Below are 18847 nucleotides of genomic sequence, written 5' to 3' on the forward strand. Positions count from 1 at the left end.
TGTTAAAATGTCCTTTCTCCATTCTTGTGTTGGCTTAGATCTTAGAATGTTTTCTGCTGCTTTACTGCTTTATAGACACAGTATTCTGTATGGTGGTAGTTGTTTAGTGTCCTTAAGGGTATGCATCCAGAATCATATTATCATCTGTTTGTTGAACATCCCCCTCCCCCCATTTTATCATCATGCTCTTTCACTTTCATTTATAAACCTTTACTTGTATTACATATATGAGATTTAACAGCATAGATGTAAATATCTTTTCAAATCAGGTAATCTTAAACCACTTTGTTCTATTGGGAGAAACAACTTGTCCTACTTAACCCTTACCATCTTCCCCACCCAAATAAATTCCTTCAAGTTTTTATTAATTATAACCCACAGTTTGTCTTCTGGTTTACAAAAATACACCTGACATGTATATAAATCTAAAGGGACTAGAGGCATTTTCACTATGTATATCTTGCTATCCATATTCATATTCAAGAGCATCCAGCTTCTCAATGCTTGTAATATCTTTTGTTTAGTCTCTTTCCCATATATGCTTAGCTATAATAATAAAATCAATTTTAATCCATAAAACTAAGTACTTCATCTTATCGTATCCTCATAGATGTGGGTATTGCTGAACCAGTTCATGTGTGGGTACATAGTTTACTACTATAGCCTTTGTTTTATATTAATATATTTTATATGCTGAAAAGACTTGAAACTGTCTCAAAATGCACCACAACACTGAATGTCCTTTTCTGGATTTATCAAGTACAAAATAAAATCATCTGTGAATAAAGCAAACTTTTTTTGATTACAAAACCAGTTACATCCTTGAATTTGAGTCCCTTATTTTCTTAACCAATGGCCCAAGTATAAAGAAAATAGCAAAAGGGATATAGGCCAGTCCTGCCTGGTTTCTCTGTTCAAATATAGCTTTTCAGAGAGGAACCCTTCCACCTTAATTCTTGCCTTTGACTCTTCATATATCTTACTAATTCACGCTGTTATTCTGTCAAGGAATGCAAATAATACCATTGCCCTACTCATAAAATCCAACCTGACTCTATCAAATGGCTTCTCTGCACCAAGACCCACCAACAGTAGTGGCGTTTTTTATACTGTACTTCCCTCTACAGGATCATTGTTTTATTAAAGTTGCCAAATGTTTGCCTCTCATTCACATAACCACGTTGATCCATATCTATCAATTTTGGCAATGTCTTTGCTATTCTCTTAGCTAGTATAAATATAAATGCAGTATTACCATGGCTTAACATTGAAATTGGTCTGTGTGAAGCTGGGTCTGAAGGGCATTTTCTCTCTTTGGGTAATATAGCCACAATAACATTCTTCCAAGATGCTGGTACTACCCCTCGTTTTAAAATATCATTAAACAAAACCTTCCAGATCTTTATCACTTTCTTCCCTCTTAACTTCCAAACTTCCACGAGAATACCTTTGGTTTTATTCCTGGAGACTTCTGTGTTAATTGATTATATTGATTATACATCACTGCTTTTATCTCATCTCTTCCTATCTTAGTTATTAAGTCTTGAGTCTCATCTTCCTCTAATCTTGGAATTGTTAAGCCTTCCATAAATATTTCCATGTGCGCCTTTTCTTGTTTCCCCATTACTGTACTTTATACAGATATTCATATAATTTCTGAAATATCTCTAATATGTGTATAGGGTCTCCGGTTACTTTATTTGTTGTATACTCCCTAAGTCTGGCAACAAACATTTCTACTCTCTGTTGCCCAAGTTGTTGTGATAAAAGTATTTGTGCTCTTGAGTAGTTGTCAAAAATGCTTACTTTACAGCAGCCTTTCTAAATGTAGACATATAATCCAAATGCTTAGCTTCCCTTTAGCATTCAGCAATTGCTCTTCTTCTTCTTCTTGGTCTGTGATCTTTACCTTCTTCTGCAGTATTTTAACCTTGACTATATCACCTCCTGGCAGATTCTCAGAGACCCACAAACTGAACTTCTAGCACGCCAAATCACCCTAAGCAGGACAAACTGTCAACTTGACACCCCTTTTGTCCCCAGATGATCATGTAAGACCCTAAATGTACCTAACAAACTTCCTGTTAACAAGAATTCCATTATATTGGGAGACTTTAACTAGCCCTCAATAAACTGAAGCACCTACAACTTCAATGTTAGGGTATGCCCAAAAATTCTGTGACTTAAAAACTCAGTGAAGTGGATAGTTAACAAAACTACTAAAGGATATAGTATTCTCAATATGGCCGTTACAAATATAGTTAATTCATGCAGGCCTTCCCTGGTAGGTACTTCCAAGGTAAGCTACACCACAAACTTGTGACAGTCACTTTCAGAATTCATAGTCTTTGCAGCAGATATCTCTAAATTCAAGAATTTTGAGTATACTAACCTCATCTAATGCTTTGACAAGATTTCAAAATACACTTATAGCAGCACTGATAATGATGTTGGCAGAGCAGATAACATATTTTCAGAGATTTCATAGTTTACAATTACACTGTTTAGACCAAAAAGGCCATATCAAAACACAGACTCCAGAGCAAGTGAGTAAACCCAAAAATTATTCCAGGTGTCTAAAGAACTTTTGAGCAATTCAAATGAGATACTATGTCTAGTAGACAAAAGTATATTATTCTATAATCTGGTGATTGAGATATAATTGAGTTCTCTTAATAAATTTGAATGTATATATTTTATAGATAAAATGGCTACATGTTGGTACTTTCCAGACTGAAAAATCTCAATACCTAACATAATTCTCAGTTGTTCATCATACAGTGCTTTGTTTGGGGGCTAAGCAAAGTGTACCCCTCAGCAATCTATAACATTGAATATATTCCAAGATCTTCAAGACAATTTGTGTAGGAGAAAATTTTATACCCTTTGATCCTTCTTTTGCAAACTTTCTTTGGATACTTTCTAGTGAAAGTAAAATCCCTTTCAAACATGCACAAAATGTTGAATTATTCTCCAGTATTTGTATACTGTGTCATATAGATAATTTTATTAACACAGAAATGAGGCTAAATGTTACATTCTTGTAAATATTCTTGGTGCCTTATTTTTAACCAGATTGCATTGGATTTAAATATCAACTTATTAGTTATTACAAATCCTAGGTCCTTGTAAGGAGTTACTTTGTTCAGATTGTAACCACTCACTAAAACTGCATTTTATGGCTTTATCAGACCAAAGAACATAACTCAACATTTGTCATAATTTATAATCAATCCCTTATCACAAAACCATGCAAATAATGTTTACTGAGTAAGTAATGAATAATAAACAGGCCTTACTTTTAATATCATCATCATATCTTGGTGTCCAATATTTGCTGCATGTTGGTAGAGTGGAAAACTCAAAGTTAAATAAAATTGGGCCCATTACTAACTCTTGTAGAACTCCAGATGTTATACTTGACCAATTTTAAAATGTCCACATAGTTTAATTTTTTGATATGTACCATCAGTGTAACATTTAATCCACTCAGTAGTATAATGATTTTATGTTCGGCTTTATCGTGGTATCAGTGATTACAAAATGCGGAATACTTTTGAATGCTTCTGTAAATTTCTGATATACTACATTAAAACCAAGTCTAATATCAATAGCTTTGCTTACAGGTTTATATAAAAATCCACTAAACTATTTAATGTTGATCTACTCTTTACAAACCCATGTTGACTGATATGTGTATAACAAAAGTATTATAATTTTCAAGAATTGACAGTAGACATCTGCCAAAGCATGTCCCCACTACTAATGTCAAACGTATTAGACAGCAATTATTATTTTTTTTCATTTGTTCCGCTTTATGAATTGGCAAACATTTGCTAGTTTGCAGATTTTTAAAACATGTCTATAAATTAGTACTGTGTTGAAATTAATTGTGAGAGATGGAATTACGGAATTCATAAAACTTGCAATAGAGCTACCAGGGGTAGAGTTTGGACCCATACTATTATCAATCTGTATTTTCTTCCGTGATGTTTTCACAATCTCATCAGTAATCTTAGGAAAGAAGTAATTATTTTATTGGTTATTAAACAGTCTTTAGATGTTTAACCATGGAATAAACCATTTCTGAAAAATACATACTTAGCACATTAGCCATAATCTTGCCCTCACTAATAATGTTGTCTCTGTCAACTAACAATTTAGTTTGAGTAAAATTTCTATTTGCATTGGTTATGTAAAAAAAAGTATCGCTACTACAAGATAGTTTTTCTTCATAGACAATTTTGTTTGCTTGATTTCTAGCTTTTGTGCTTTACATACTTTATTATAAATTGTGCTAGCAGTCTGTGATCTGTCTGTCTTATAAATGTTAAACTTTCCCTTCCTTTCCTACAGGAGTTTCACTAAATTGTTATTCCACCAAGGTAGTAAAATGCTCTTCACTTTGGCCTTATTTGCAATTTTATATTTCTTGAGAACCTTAATATAAGCTGTTTCAAACATTCCTGACAATTAGGTACATTATTCCCACAGACTGTACTCCAATGAGTCTTTTCAAATGCTTTCTGAAATACTTATTATGGAACAGTCATATTTTGTTGCTGAAGTCTTAAATATATGATGATTATGTACTGATAATTGAAGTGCCATATGGTCTGAACTACCCAATGGTACCAGTGGTTCAATGTTAATACCATTGTTTGCTACATTAGAATAGCAAATTTGTGTTACATCTTGTTGGAAATTACACCAACTGTATAAAGTTCTCTACCAGCATTATACCATTAAACTTGTGTTCTGTTGCAGATCCATACCTTCCTGATGTCCAGTTAATATTTCTGAAATTAAATTCATCCTCTGCTTTAGATTACCTAAGTCCAGTTTGTTAGTGACTCCGTATGCTGCATTTGTTGAACTGTATTCATTTATGGATTCCTGTAGCAAGCCATCATCTTTAAACCTACAGTATCAAATAATCCTAGAATTTTATTAACAGAAATTTCCATATTGGTGTTAGAAAATCAGTCTTGCTGGTAAGGAGTCCTGAACAAAGATAACCACACCCACTCCAGTGATGTTTGTAAGCAGTTAAACCTTTGAAATCTGTGGATACAAATTCCCTCCCACTGCCAAGCCTTAGTTGGAACTAATATAAATAAATTATTTTGACATACCAAAGCACAGAGTTTTGCCCACCATATTAAACTAAGCAAAAAATGCGACCACAGCTGCTGAAGACGTATCAGGTCAAAAAAGACAAAAGCAAAAATAATATCCTGAATCGTCACCACAGTTGATAAAAGTAACTGTGAAGAATCAAAAGTTAAAAATAAAACTGTAATATATTCAATAAAATAAAAGTAATCCCAGGTAAAAGTTAAGCTAGGCCACCAAAACGATAAGCGCTTTCAACAAAAATCTGCCTTCTTCAGATTGTAAAAGTCTGAGGCTGCTATTAGTTAAAAATGCTTTGTTTTGACCAATCACAGATTGCTATCTGGAACACACCTTTCCATTTCATCCAGTCCTAGACAGACTAGACAAAGTAACCAAGAAAGTCTAAGATTTCTTAGTCTAAGACTGCTGTTGGTCAAAAGGATGTTATTTGACCAATCATAAATTGGCAACTGACACGTATCCCTCATTCCATCCAATCCTGTAAGAACAGGAAGTTATAAGGTTCAAATTTGTAGTCAATGAGTGAATTATGTTATATTGTGAAAACCAACCACGAGAATAACTAATACTTTTAAGTAAATATATTCCTTAAATATTAGCCAAACAAAGCTAAAACAAGATGCGTTTATCTTCAGTTAAGATGATCGCAAATTAAAACAAGGCACACCTCTCATTTCGTGCTGTCATATAGGTGCAAGGCTAAGTAGGCAGGAAATCATAATATTTTGACTCGTACTTAATAGAGAAGTTGTGCTGTACGATTACATCCAATCCTGTGAAGCAGGAAGCTAAGAGACTCCAATTTGCATCCAATGAGTGAAATAGATTAACACGTCAAGACCAACCACGAAAGTATCCAATACTTTAATTAATATTTATGTTCCTTAGATATTTAGCCAATCAGGGTTGATATAGCATGCTTTTAACTTCAGTTTGGATAATCGCAAGTTAATACAGAGCACACCTCTCGTTGCATGCTATCTCATAGGTGCAGGCTGGATAAACCAGAAGTTGTACAATACAGTTAGCGTATCACAAAGGCTTCGAGTGACTTAGTTAATCAAAGTGTTAATGGTAAAAATAAAAATAAATCATTTTGCATATTGTGATCAATCCAGTCACATTAACCAGAATAAATGCAGAGGCTTGATAAGCAAGTATATTTCAAGTAGAGAACTTGGTCACAACCGATTAATCACAGAAATACAGATTGAAGTGCATAGAAACTATGCCATTACTCACGTTGCGATTAATCTTATTAAGCTCACAAACAGGGTAAAACAGAGGCTTGAAGCAGATTTCAGGCCAATGAATGGCATGGGTAACTCACAATGCGATCAATATTATTGACCTCGCAAGTCAGAGTGAAACAGAGGCTTGGAACTAATTTCAGACCAATAAATGGTATGCATAGCAAAACAATGGAAAAGCAATTGTTGAACTTTCTACCACTCTTCAAATATACCAATAGAAGAACTGGTAAATAAGTATGTTGCTCTCTCCTACAGTAGATATAGTTTGGCTGATACTTTGGGTCTATATTATATCCTTGAACGCTTAAAAAAGTGAACGCTGATTGATCAAACTTATTTTCGCGAAACTGCAAAATATCGAAGCAGCAGAAACTCAAATTTTTTCCTAGGGAAAGAATTCAGTTGTCCGTTTCTGTTGCTTCGGTATTTTCAGTGTTATGGTGGAAAGTTACCGGTCGGATTCAGGTAAGTGTGCGATTGTGTGGATGTGAGTGTTAGGGTGATTTAGGTGAGTTAGGGTTAGGGCTCGGATTAGGTGTGTGTGCGATTGAGTGGACATGAGGGTTAGGGCGGATTTAAGTGAGTTAGGGAGCGGGTGAGGTGAGTGTGCGATAGTGAAGGACCTTAGGGTTAGGGTTTGGGTTAAGGTAAGTGGGTAGTTAGTGGTGTGTGCATAGTTTAGTGTAGGGTTAGGTATCAGATTTTAGGTGTATGTGTGTGGATTTCTGTTTGTTTGGTGTGCTTGTGTTGTGTGTATGTGTTTTGGATCAGCAATTTTTTTCCCTGGGAAAAAAATCGCTGATCTGACAGTTGGAGATTGTAAGCTTTCGCTTAAATTAGGTCGATCAATCAGCGTTCGCTTTTTTAAGCGTTCGATGATATAATATAGACCTGATACTTTAACAAACACGTTTTAGCTGATAGTGAGGCGACTATTTTTTAAAACTGGTTTGAGAGGTATCATATTATTGAGTCCTGGATGATAGGTGCTTCTCAAGTTAGTAATCCATTTTAATTCACAGTGTTCCGTTCGATTCAAAAGGTCACCTCCTCTGATAGAACAAGGAATGGTTTCCATGACTTTGAATAAAAATGTATGTATGGGGTAAACTGAGACATGAAAGGCAAGGCTATTGTTGACATCACATTTAGAAATATCCCTAATATGGCATGAAATCCTGTTTCTAAACTATTGGTCAGTCTTTCCTACATAGAAGGCTGCACAGTCACAACAAGTCACCAAGTAGACTAGATGCTGAGTTGTGCAAGTGGCTGATGCTGTAAAGCAATAGTTCTTACCAGTAACAGGATGTTTAAATAAATTGCTTCTGTCAATAAATTGGCAGGCTGTACACTTTCCACAACGATGTGTGCCTTGACTAATGATGGAACGTTTGCATTGGAAACCACCTTTGTTGCATAGGAGCTGCTTTAAATTGTTCCTGTTCTTAAAAAACAAATCTTGGCTTGTCACTCACAATTTCTAGAATCTTATTTTCAACTAGGACTGGCCAATATTTTCTAATTATGTGGCAAATCTGTTTGCCATCCGAACTATAAGTAAGGATACAGTTAACATTGTTCCTTCTTTTGTGGGATACCTTCATATTAGTGATGTCACTTGAAGAATTGGTTGTCACTACAGCTTCTGAGAAGTAAGGGTGTGCTTTGCTGCAAATGTATTTCTCTAGATCTGATTTCAAAGACAAATCTTTGTCCATGTGACCTCTTTCTTTGAGTTTCTGTCGTAAAGAGGTACATTCGTTATTAAACATTTCTTCCTGTGTACATAGTCTGGAAGCTCGTACCATTTGATTTTCCATTATGTTCTTAAAAATATGACCTGGGTGCATGCTAGTTCTGTGCAGGTAATGGTTACGCTAGGTTTCCTTGCGGTGTATTTTTGTGTGAAGTCCTGTATTACTGTCTAGGGTTAAGGTGATGTCTAAAAAATCGATTTCTGTTCTTGAGAATTCAATCGTAAACCTTAGAAATGTTGTGGAAGAATTCAAATAATGTGTGAAAGCCACTAGATTTTGTTCACTACGTTTCCACAAGAGGAAGACATCATCGACAAAGCGGCCATAGTAACAGATGTTCTGTACCCATGGATTGATATTATTGAAAACATATATAAATATATTAAACTATGTGCATTAGCATAATAAACATTTACATAGCTTCACAAAAGAGTTCCATGCACACTTAGATAAACGTATATGGTTGTGTGTTCCATCCAGAGCAAAATATAATGTTAAATTCAAAAACAAACCACCTGGTGGCTTACTAACATAAAAAAATACTTTACAACAGAAGAAAAAATGCTTAATTATACAGCAGATCTAAAAACCTCATATTAAATTTAGTATAAAAAATATTACTAATTTTTGAAAGAATACTATTAAGATTGCTAAAGCAACCCATGAGCTTAGGTTAGCGTCTGAAAATGAGGACTGTTACAAATCATTCTTTAACTATATTAGGAAAGTAAGGAATAATACTCAACTGTGCTCTGAACTCGTTCAAAAACGACCCTCTCATTTTGACCCAACAGATATTGCTAGTGTGCTAATAAGTAAACAAATTCAGTATAACTTTACCCCCCCAGACTTCTATCCAGAGTCCACAAATTCCTGAATCCCTTACATCCCTATTTTCACAAAAGAACATGCACTGAAGGTGCTAAATAAGACCAAAGTACTTCTTCCATGGGGTTTGACAGTATACCTGGATTCTCAATAAATATGTTCTATGCATGTCCTTACAGAGCCTTACCTCAAACTGTTTAACCTAATTTGTCGCTGATGTTTGGTGTGGCACAGTAATAGTCCCCCTACATAAGGGTAGCTCTAACACTGACCCCAGAAATTATAAACCCATCAACATAATGGGTCTGATCTGTAAACCCATGGTATGTATTATAACTGATCTCATAAATTATGTTATCAAAAGTCTTATCAGGCTTGACACTCAGCATTTTGATTTTATGAAGGGAGCATTCTGTTTATTGAATGTCATTAATTTCTTCAGAAGGGTTACACAAGCTTTCAACAGTGGTCATATCGTTATCACAATGTATCTTGATCTGGCCAAGACATTCGACAGTATACACCATGCATGCACACACATGGTGTATCTTTACCTGGCCAAGGCATTCTTCTTCTTCTTTTGGCTGCTCCCGTTAGGGATCGCCACAGCCGATCATCTGTTTCCATGTCTTCCTGTCCTCTGCATCTTGCTCTGTCACACCAACCACCTGCATATCCTCTATCACCACATCCATAAACCGTATCTTAGGCCTTCCTCTTTTCCTGTTACCTGGCAGCTTCATCCTTAGCATCTTTTTCCCAATATACTCTGCATCCCTCCTCAGCACATGTCCAAACCAACGTAATCTTGCCTCTCTGGCTTTGTCTCCAAACCTTCCAACCTGGGCTGACCGTCTAATATACTTATTCCTAATCCTGTCAACCCTCGTCACACCCATCTTAACATCTTTAACTCTGCCACGTCCAGCTCTGACTCCTGCTTTTTTGTCAATGCCACTGTCTCCAACCCATATAACATAGCTGGTCTCACTACCCTCTTGTAGACCTTCCCTTTCACTCTTACTGGTACTCGTCTGTCACAAATCACTCCTGACACTCTTCTCCACCCACTCCATCCTGCCTGTACTCTCTTCTTCACCTCTCTTCCACACTCACCATTACTCTGAACTGTTGATCCCAAGTATTTAAACTCATCCACCTTCACCACCTCTACTCCCTGCATCCTCACCATTCCTCTGTTCTCCCTCTCATTCACACATATATATTCTGTCTTAGTCCTGCTGACCTTCATTCCTCTTCTTTCTAGAGCATATCTCCAACTCTCCAGGGTCTCCTCCACCTGTTCCCTACTTTCACTACAGATCACAATGTCATCTGCAAACATCATAGTCCACAGGGACTCCTGTCTGATCTCGTCTGTCAACCTGTCCATCACCATTGCAAGTAAGAAAGGGCTCAGAGCTGATCCTTGATGTAATCCCACCTCCACCTTAAACGTATCCGTCACTCCCACCGCAGACCTCACCGCTGTCACACTACCCTCGTACATATCCTGTACCACTCTTACATACTTCTCTGACACTCCCGACTTCCTCATACAATGCCACAACTCCTCTCTAGGCACCCTGTCGTATGCTTTCTCTAAGTCCACAAAGACACAATGCAACTCCTTCTGACCTTCTCTGTACTTCTCCATCAACACTCTCAGAGCAAACATTGTATCTGTAGTGTTCTTTCCTGGCATGAAACCATACTGCTGATCACTAATCATCACCTCCCTTCTTAACCTAGCTTCCACTACTCTTTCCCATAACTTCATGCTGTGACTGATCAGGTTAATCCCTCTGTAGTTACTACAGCTCTGCACATTACCCTTATTCTTAAAAATCGGTAGCAAAACACTTTTTTTCCATTCCTCAGGCATCCTCTCACTTTCCAAGATTTCATTAAACAATCTGGTTAAAAACTCCACTGCCATTTCACCTAAACACCTCCATACTTCCACAGGTATGTCATCTGGACCAACAGCCTTTCCATTCTTCATCCTCTTCATAGCTATCCTTACTTCCTCCTTGCTAATCCACTGCACTTCATGATTCATAACTAAGAAGACAATGGGTTAAAAACCCTGAGCTACCAAGAAAAGCTGGAAGCACTGTTCCTCTGTTCAATATCTTAAAGACTGTTGATGGGGAGATCTATGCCTTGCCTTCCATACAGTTAGAGACCCCTTTATCCTGTATCTCTTGTATCTTCACAAGTCAAATAACTTCCCAAATATTAGAACTAAAGCCCTAAGTGCAGAACAGCAGATAAATAAAATTCATTGGAGAGAGAGATTCATCATGTAGCTTCCCCCACCCGTGGAACAGATTGCCCCGGCAGGTTAAGCAGTATGATGCACTGTGGATGGGTATATACACTATTTTACCCCTGGGCTGACTGGCATAGCCGACTTGGAGAAAGAGAATATAGTCTGAGATTGAGTATTGGCAGAGCGGAAACGGTCTCATGACTTAGTTACTTTGTAATTCTTGTGAATCCTGTGTATATAATTATTGTGTTTAACAATGATGATTTGAGTTTTGAAAGAAATTGACTGGATGTGCAAAGGAGATGAAAGACTGAGGAATTTCTTTCAGAAAGAGATTACTGGTGGGCATTTGGGATGTTGGAGGTTAGCATAAAGCTGGCTGATGGCAGGCTTGGTAAAGGTTTAAGGCAGTCCTCTAGTGAGTCACCTGGAAGGATGAGAATAATTGATGGATTTTTTAATATTATGTTTTTTTTACATGGTAGTGGAGGAATTTAAACTTTTATCTTGGTATGTAAGGGGTTTACACCCCTCATTAGATGAACATCTCATTCTGTCATTGATTAATTCTCCAGTTATCTGTTAAACCCTATTCAGGGTCATAGGGAGCCGCAGTCTGTCCCACCACTCAGTGGGAGCAAAGCAAAGGATCTACTCCTGAAGAGGTTGGCAGCCCTTCACAGGATGCACACCTTAACTCATACAGTATCACAAAGCACACATATCTGTGTTCATCTTGAAACAATGCCATTTCATCTCTACTATCTCCTTGGTATGTGAGAGGAAACCAGAGGACCTGATGAAAATACATGGGCATACACAAAGGATATACAGATTCCACATAGAAGGCACTGCAGCTGAAAATGGAACAAGCCAAACTGGAAAACCTATCAATATACTTAAATGGAATAGAGATGTGTATATTCAGATTTGTAGATTTATGGGGATCTGAAATGGAGAAGCTTCACAAGGGATGAGTAACACAAGCAGTTGGGTATCTGGGAACAGTGTCACAGGGGCTAAAGAAGACTGGGGTTATGACCTAATAACGAAGGATGCATGGGAGGCATGAATACCTTTACGTATTAAGAGGAAGGCATTAATGATAACTGTTGTATATAGGTGATTGAAGTTCATAGTTAGTATCTATGATGCCAACTGTAAACACCTCAGGTTTTATTAATTAATTGCTCCATAACTTAATTGAGGTTGATGATCCAGTTTTGGGAGATACACTGCAATTGTTTTATCAGAGTCCACTGGTGGATAGGTCCTGCCCATAATATGGTAAAGTTAGGATGTGATATTGGAAGTAGAGATATGAAGGAATCTCCATCTAAGAGAGAAGGGGTTCACATTGTTTTATTCTTCTGTTCATGGTGCCCACTTGAGAATGGATTGTTTCTTTCTTTGAGAAGGCTGAGGTCAAAATGGTGAATAGTCTTTGTCAGATCATTCACTGATAGGTTTGAATGTAGACACGTGTTCAGGACTAAAGTTAGAAATGTGACACATGACTGTTGACTTTTTATGTAGAATATTTGGTCCAGCAGTTAAGTGACCTGCTGAAATTTTTGGATGGGGGATCTAGACTGGCCATGTCATGCCAAAATGCGATGAACTGAAATGCATTAATAAGGTGAGTGAGTGATTGACAGATTATGCCAAACCATATGAAGAGATGTGGAGAAAGAATTGTAGAAGTTGCATATTAGACTTGCTATCCTGGAAGCCAGTCAAAAAATAGAGACGTTGCATATTAGGCTTAGCATCCTGGAAGCCAAGCAAAAAATAGAGATACCCTGGGGAAATTGAATTAAGAAATAGACCATTTTAAGTGACAGGCTTTGAATTCCAGTGGAAAGAAAGCTTCACCTTCAGTTCCAGAGAAGGATACAGATGTATTATGATTGCAGTGACAAGGCAGGATGTTTGCCAGTATTTTACCTTCCTAGGCAAGAAGTGGCTAGAATGGTAAAAGATATAGTAAGGAGGTAAGGGAGGAAAAAATGTGTGTAGTCTCCTTGGGATGTTGCCGATAGTTTTCATCAGTATTACAGAGAGTTGTACTACCTAGAAGATTCATCCCTCAATGAGACTGAGGCAGAAATTACAGATTTTTTGTAGAGACTAGAGCTCTTATTGCTTGTAGAAGGGACAAGAAAAGGGGCACAGCAGCATTTGTGACCCTGTTTGAAATAAGGAATTTGATTAAATGCTGACCATTACATAACTGTCTTCAATGGGAGGAGGGAGAGGAGGATCATCTGACAAGACCCCTTTATAAATACCACTCTAAAGCCATTAAGCCTGATATAGGGCTGTAGATCCCACAGGTGCATCTCCCTGTTAAATATGTATTATAGGATATCTGCAAAGGTGTTAACCCTTAGCTTGAGTAAGTGGCTTCCACTTCAGTCCATGTAGATCAGAGAGGGTTTGCTTTGGGATGACAACTTTTATGAATATTTATGATGCCGTTTATGTGGTTTTCTATTTGAAAAGGCTTCAAATGTGGTGGAGGATTATGGTGGTTGATATTCAGAAGGTGTTTGAGTTTCATGGAGATATTTATGGATGACACTAGTCTTGATAAGAGGGAAGGCATTATTTCCTGGTGTGAGAATACATGTCTCTGCCAAGGACAAAGGTAAGGACTAACAGGACACTCATTACTTAATTGGATATGAGAAGAGCCATTCATCAGAGGTGCCCCTCACCCCCTTATATTTGCACTTTACATGGAATGTGTGGTGCAATATTTATAAGAAAGATGTAGCTGGAAATATATTCGACCTAGACGAATGTAAGATCTGCCTTTATAGGAAAAACTTGCTGCTTATGGCAAACCCTGGAGGGGAGATCCTGTAGGCTTTGACAGACATAAGTTAAAAAAGATGTCATTCAGGATATAAAGTTAATCCGTTAATATCAGAGATATTGCTTTAGGGGATGAGCAGTTGAGTGCCTGGTTAGGGCTGGAGGTTAAAGTAATAAAAGGAACTGTCAAATGTTTGAGAATTCAATTTGTTCTGCTCCAGAAATATTGTGTAAGCATACTTTTCATTATAGCTGGTAGAACTGCAATGGAAAGTGCCTGGAAGAAGGATGATGGAACTTGATTTTGTCTGTCAGAATGCATTTACCCCTGAGTTATCATCTTTCTGTAAAGGCACCATGTGTGACATGGAATTGCTATGCAGACGTAAGGCAGAGTGCAGTTGAGGACTCCCAGAGTTTCGGGTACACTATTGGGCAGCAATTCTGAACATTCATCCAAAATGTTTGCATATGACCTACAGCCTTGGTAAGTTTGCTTTCCCTTTTGATAGACAGGCACTGGGACTTCATAGTCCACAGCTACAAAATATTTTAGAAATTTCAAACGGATTATGGAGGATATTTTGGTTCTTGGCTTTCCCCATAATGAAAGTTGATTGGTGAACTGGTACAGCCTCTTTCTTTTGATTTTGAATTTTGACTCAGTTTAAATTTATAGTACTTGAAGTCCAAAAAAGACATAATGGTGGGGGGGGCAGCATGGCCATATTTGCTGGATAAAGACGAATTGTTATGGCAACTATGACTGGATGCCCTTCATTGGCTAGGCTTAAATGATAGCCTTTCGATTAGTTGTTTGCTCAAATTAAAGGCTCCCAATAGGTGAATAACAAATCCCGTACATGTATGGGATTTGCTTATATAAGAGACAGTTTTATGTTTTGTGTTGTTCTTTAATTTAAACATGAGTTTAATATGTATATTTTTGTAATTAGTGTTTTACACTTTTATATTGAGTTTTACACATGCATTTGTGTACACACAGTTTTATTAGGGACGTTGACATCTGTTTACATATGATTATATATATTTATATACTTATATATTTATATGTTTACACATTTATTCTATTTAATTTATATATTTAACTTTGAGATTTCCCCATTTTATGAGTTGTAATCAACAAGGAAGCGATGTCATGCGATAATTAATATAAATGTAGTTATCTTTGGTTAATTCATTGTATCTGATGAAGTTCCTGTGTATGTTACTTGGAACGAAAGCGCTTATACGTTTTTGGCTTGAATTAAAGTGGAATTTTGGACTATTAGTGGTCCTATCGCCTCTTATTGCCTGCATTCTTCCAGTGTGACGACTTTTTTTTGTTATTCGTGCTTCTTTTTCTACATTAAAAAATTAAATGGTTTATGTTTTTGGTCCTGGTTGTAGCAGAAAAGGATCCATGAGCCAGTCCATTGACCAGGTTTACAAATAATAATGTGCCAGTGTATGTCTACTCTACCTTTCACAGAGTCATTACAGACATCAAGGTAACTGACCATGTGTGTGTGTATGTGTGTGTGTGTGTGTGTGTGTGTGTGTGTGTGTGTGTGTGTGTGTGTGTGTGTGTGTGTGTGTGTGTGTACTTCCTTGTTTGCATGAGCGTGTGCTGGGGGAATCCCTTGTTCACCACCATCAGCATTAACTAATTTGTACTGATACTTCATCACAGTGTACCAACATAGTGTTAATTTCCTTATACGTGATCTTGCAGAAAGCTTGGGAGAAAAAGTTTACTTTAATGCTGATGGCAAAGTTATACAACAGGCTAGATGCAAAAAAAATTGTAGAAAGGATAAGATGTCTTGACTGGACTGGAGTAATGGTCTAAAACATGGCAGCTTACTTACCTCTCAACCTCTTGGAGCAAGAAATCTGAACAAAGCCATAAATAAAATAGGACAAAGCCCCAAAAATAGGGGCAGTTTTTAAATATTGCTCTTGCAAACTTAGAAAGCTGATAGAACAAAAGGCTTTGTATTAGCACATATTTGCTGAATGATATGAAGTCTGAAACTCAAATGTCTGTCATTATTTTCTAACTTCAGTCTTTAATGATTTACCACTAATTTGCCAGAAAACCACAATTTTATAAAAAATGGACCAAACATATGAGACCAAAATCTGAACATTCTGCAAAAATCTGTACAGCTGAGAGGTATATTACACAAATCTAAAGTCATGCATATAGGAAGCAAAGCCGCATTAAATTATTGCATAGCTTCAGGGGATGTACATCAGATAACCTAAACATCAACAGGCAGTGGGGAAAAGCTGTAGGGAATGCTAGTAGAAAACTGGGATACAGAGAAAAAATATTGCCAATAGGAAACAAAAAGTTACCCTTTTTCATACACAGATGATAGATCTTAAGTATTCTGTACATTCTGTACAAGTCTTGGTATTGTAAGGACATAAACAGGATATTGGCAACTCAGAGGAGGGCAACAGCAGTGACATATGTTTGTATCAAAAGCTTAGTAAAGTGAAGCCTGAGAAAAGAAGGCAGAAATTGTTCAGAACTTCAAGGGAATGAATTGGGACCACGAATTCGATGACAACAGCAGGTCATTGTGTGAGAACAAAAGTTATGTACTGCATGAGAAATATTGCTGAGTATTATTTCACTGAAAGGGTGGTATGTGATTATAAAATCTTTCATAAATAGGTAGGGTCAGAAACTGTGACTGAATTCAAGAATGCACTGGCAAACAAAAGGCCATTCTTACAGGGACTGTGGAATGGGGGATAAGTCTGTTAAACAGGACCTCCACCATACATAGCCAATAATTTTTTAATTTAGTTTATTCATTGGTTAACCAGGTAAGTAGCTGGTCATAAAACCCTTTTTAGCAACAGCCCAGGTCACAAGGCAAGGGTAAATACAGTATATATGGACAATTTAGAGTAGCCAAGCAGCATAATTTTTATAAGATGAGGGAAGAAAATAGAATTATTTTGGGGTAAACTGGAGTGGAGATGAGATTGCTTTAAGGGCCTAGGAATATAATTTGTTATTGGGTTGGAAATGTATCATTACCCTATGTTTAATTAACAAGTTTGCAACGTGTTTCATTATTGTTGGATGTGAAAATTAGTGTTAAAGCTGTAGTGCCAAGATGCTGCTTTGTTATTTTCAGATATAACTTACAAAAAAATGAGCCATCATGTGCTGTTTATGGCTGAAGCATATGTCCTTCATTTAAAGCCGTTACGTCCACAAGATAATATCCGGTATTGATTTTTGTTTTCTAACAGTATTGTGTATGGTATTCTACACTGTGCAACTTTTTGTAAAATGCGTTACTTCCTTTGTAGGATACTGTAATAAAATACATGACAGATGGCTGCTTACTACGAGAAATACTCAAAGACCCAGAGCTGAGGAGGTACAAAATTATTATTTTGGATGAAGCACATGAAAGGAGTCTTAGTACGGTATGTGAAGCTTTTCTTTTATGCACTTAGCTGTCTGTTTTTACATTACTGCATGCTTACAGTTTTGTAGCAAGTATGCATGTTGTACCAGGTTCAAAAAACAACTGTTGTGTCTTTCGGCTTATCCCGGTTAGGGGTCACCACAGCGGAACTCTGGTCCGCTAACGTTTGGTAGTGGATTTTTACGTGCCGCGTTACCAGCCCTGTTGCACAACCTTCAACGAAGGCACGCCCATTCACGAATGCCTCCACACAGAAGATGCTGTAACTGAGAATCGAACGCGACAATAGAGACTGAAAAAATACAATTGCTGTACCACTCCCTTAATGTAATGGATTTTTGCATTGTGTTATTAAATTGGTTTCTTAGAGAAAAAAAGGTAAACATTTTATGCTAAAATAATGACTCTCTGCCTTTATTAGAAGCTTGTGACATGAGTGTCCAAAAAGCAAATATTGAGATGACTTATATGTTGCTAGCCACCCAGCAGTGTAAACTTCGGTTCTGGATGATTGTCACTGTTGAAGTAACACACCGACCCCATGTGCAAAAATGGGAAAAAGGGGTTGAGGATGGATGGACTGAGATGTTGCTTATTTACGTTTATTGGCAAATACACTGCAAGAGAATTTTTAATGCATAATAGTGAGCATAAACAATACCACAGAACATGTAAAGAAGTTAAAAGCAATACAAATTACAAAAACAAAAAAAATATCATTTCAGCACAGACAACTGGAAATTAGTTTTGCTGGGGCTTGGTGTCCACTTAAAAGTTTGTAGGCCTTGATTGTCCTTATGTCTGTAAGGGAAGAAAACAAGATTCTAAGTGACAATTCTAATCTGTTATCAGCAAGCATGTTAGCTAACCAAGAGGGGTCACAGAAAATGAATGGGGAACTTGACTTCTCTCTTCAAAACATTAGTGATGGAAACTAATGAGAACAGAATAGGGAGACTAGTGGAAATAGGATAAAACACCTGCATGATAGCAAGAGTAAAGATAAAAGATGTATTGGAGGCAAGGAATACCAACACCCACTCTGTATGCCACTGGTTCTCTAAATGCGACACAGTGAGGTTCTCTCAAGGAACAAATTCCTTGAGCCTTTCCAAGATATCAAAAAGTAAATTGGCCTTTGCCATGCAAAAAAGCATATACTGCAAAGCAGACTGACTCCTCCATAAACACATATGTACACTTGAAAGAATCGGCATTTTTTTGTACATTATTCTATTACAGTTTAGTTACAGTCCAATTATGTGCTCATTTATTGCCTTCATTTCCTTCTGCATTTAGCCTGATCCCACA

The 18847-nt window shown here is 37.0% G+C and overlaps 1 protein-coding gene across 3 annotated transcripts in view; it reads left to right on the forward strand.

The window, feature by feature from the left end:
* The window catches only part of DHX40 (DEAH-box helicase 40), an 866160-nt gene that overhangs the window by 79696 nt on the left and 767617 nt on the right, over positions 1 to 18847 (forward strand). For 2 of the 3 annotated variants that reach the window (XM_044054528.1, XM_044054529.1), the window contains exon 4: positions 17415 to 17534. In XM_044054528.1, the coding sequence (XP_043910463.1) occupies positions 17415 to 17534 (120 nt within the window). Of the gene's footprint in view, positions 1 to 17236; positions 17331 to 17414; positions 17535 to 18847 lie in introns of all 3 variants that reach the window. The other variant, XM_044054530.1, reaches the window with a different exon arrangement.

Source organism: Protopterus annectens, chromosome 13.part0 (genome assembly GCF_019279795.1).
Source record: "Protopterus annectens isolate FY-2018-M chromosome 13.part0, PAN1.0, whole genome shotgun sequence".
Classification (NCBI taxonomy): domain Eukaryota; kingdom Metazoa; phylum Chordata; order Ceratodontiformes; family Protopteridae; genus Protopterus; species Protopterus annectens.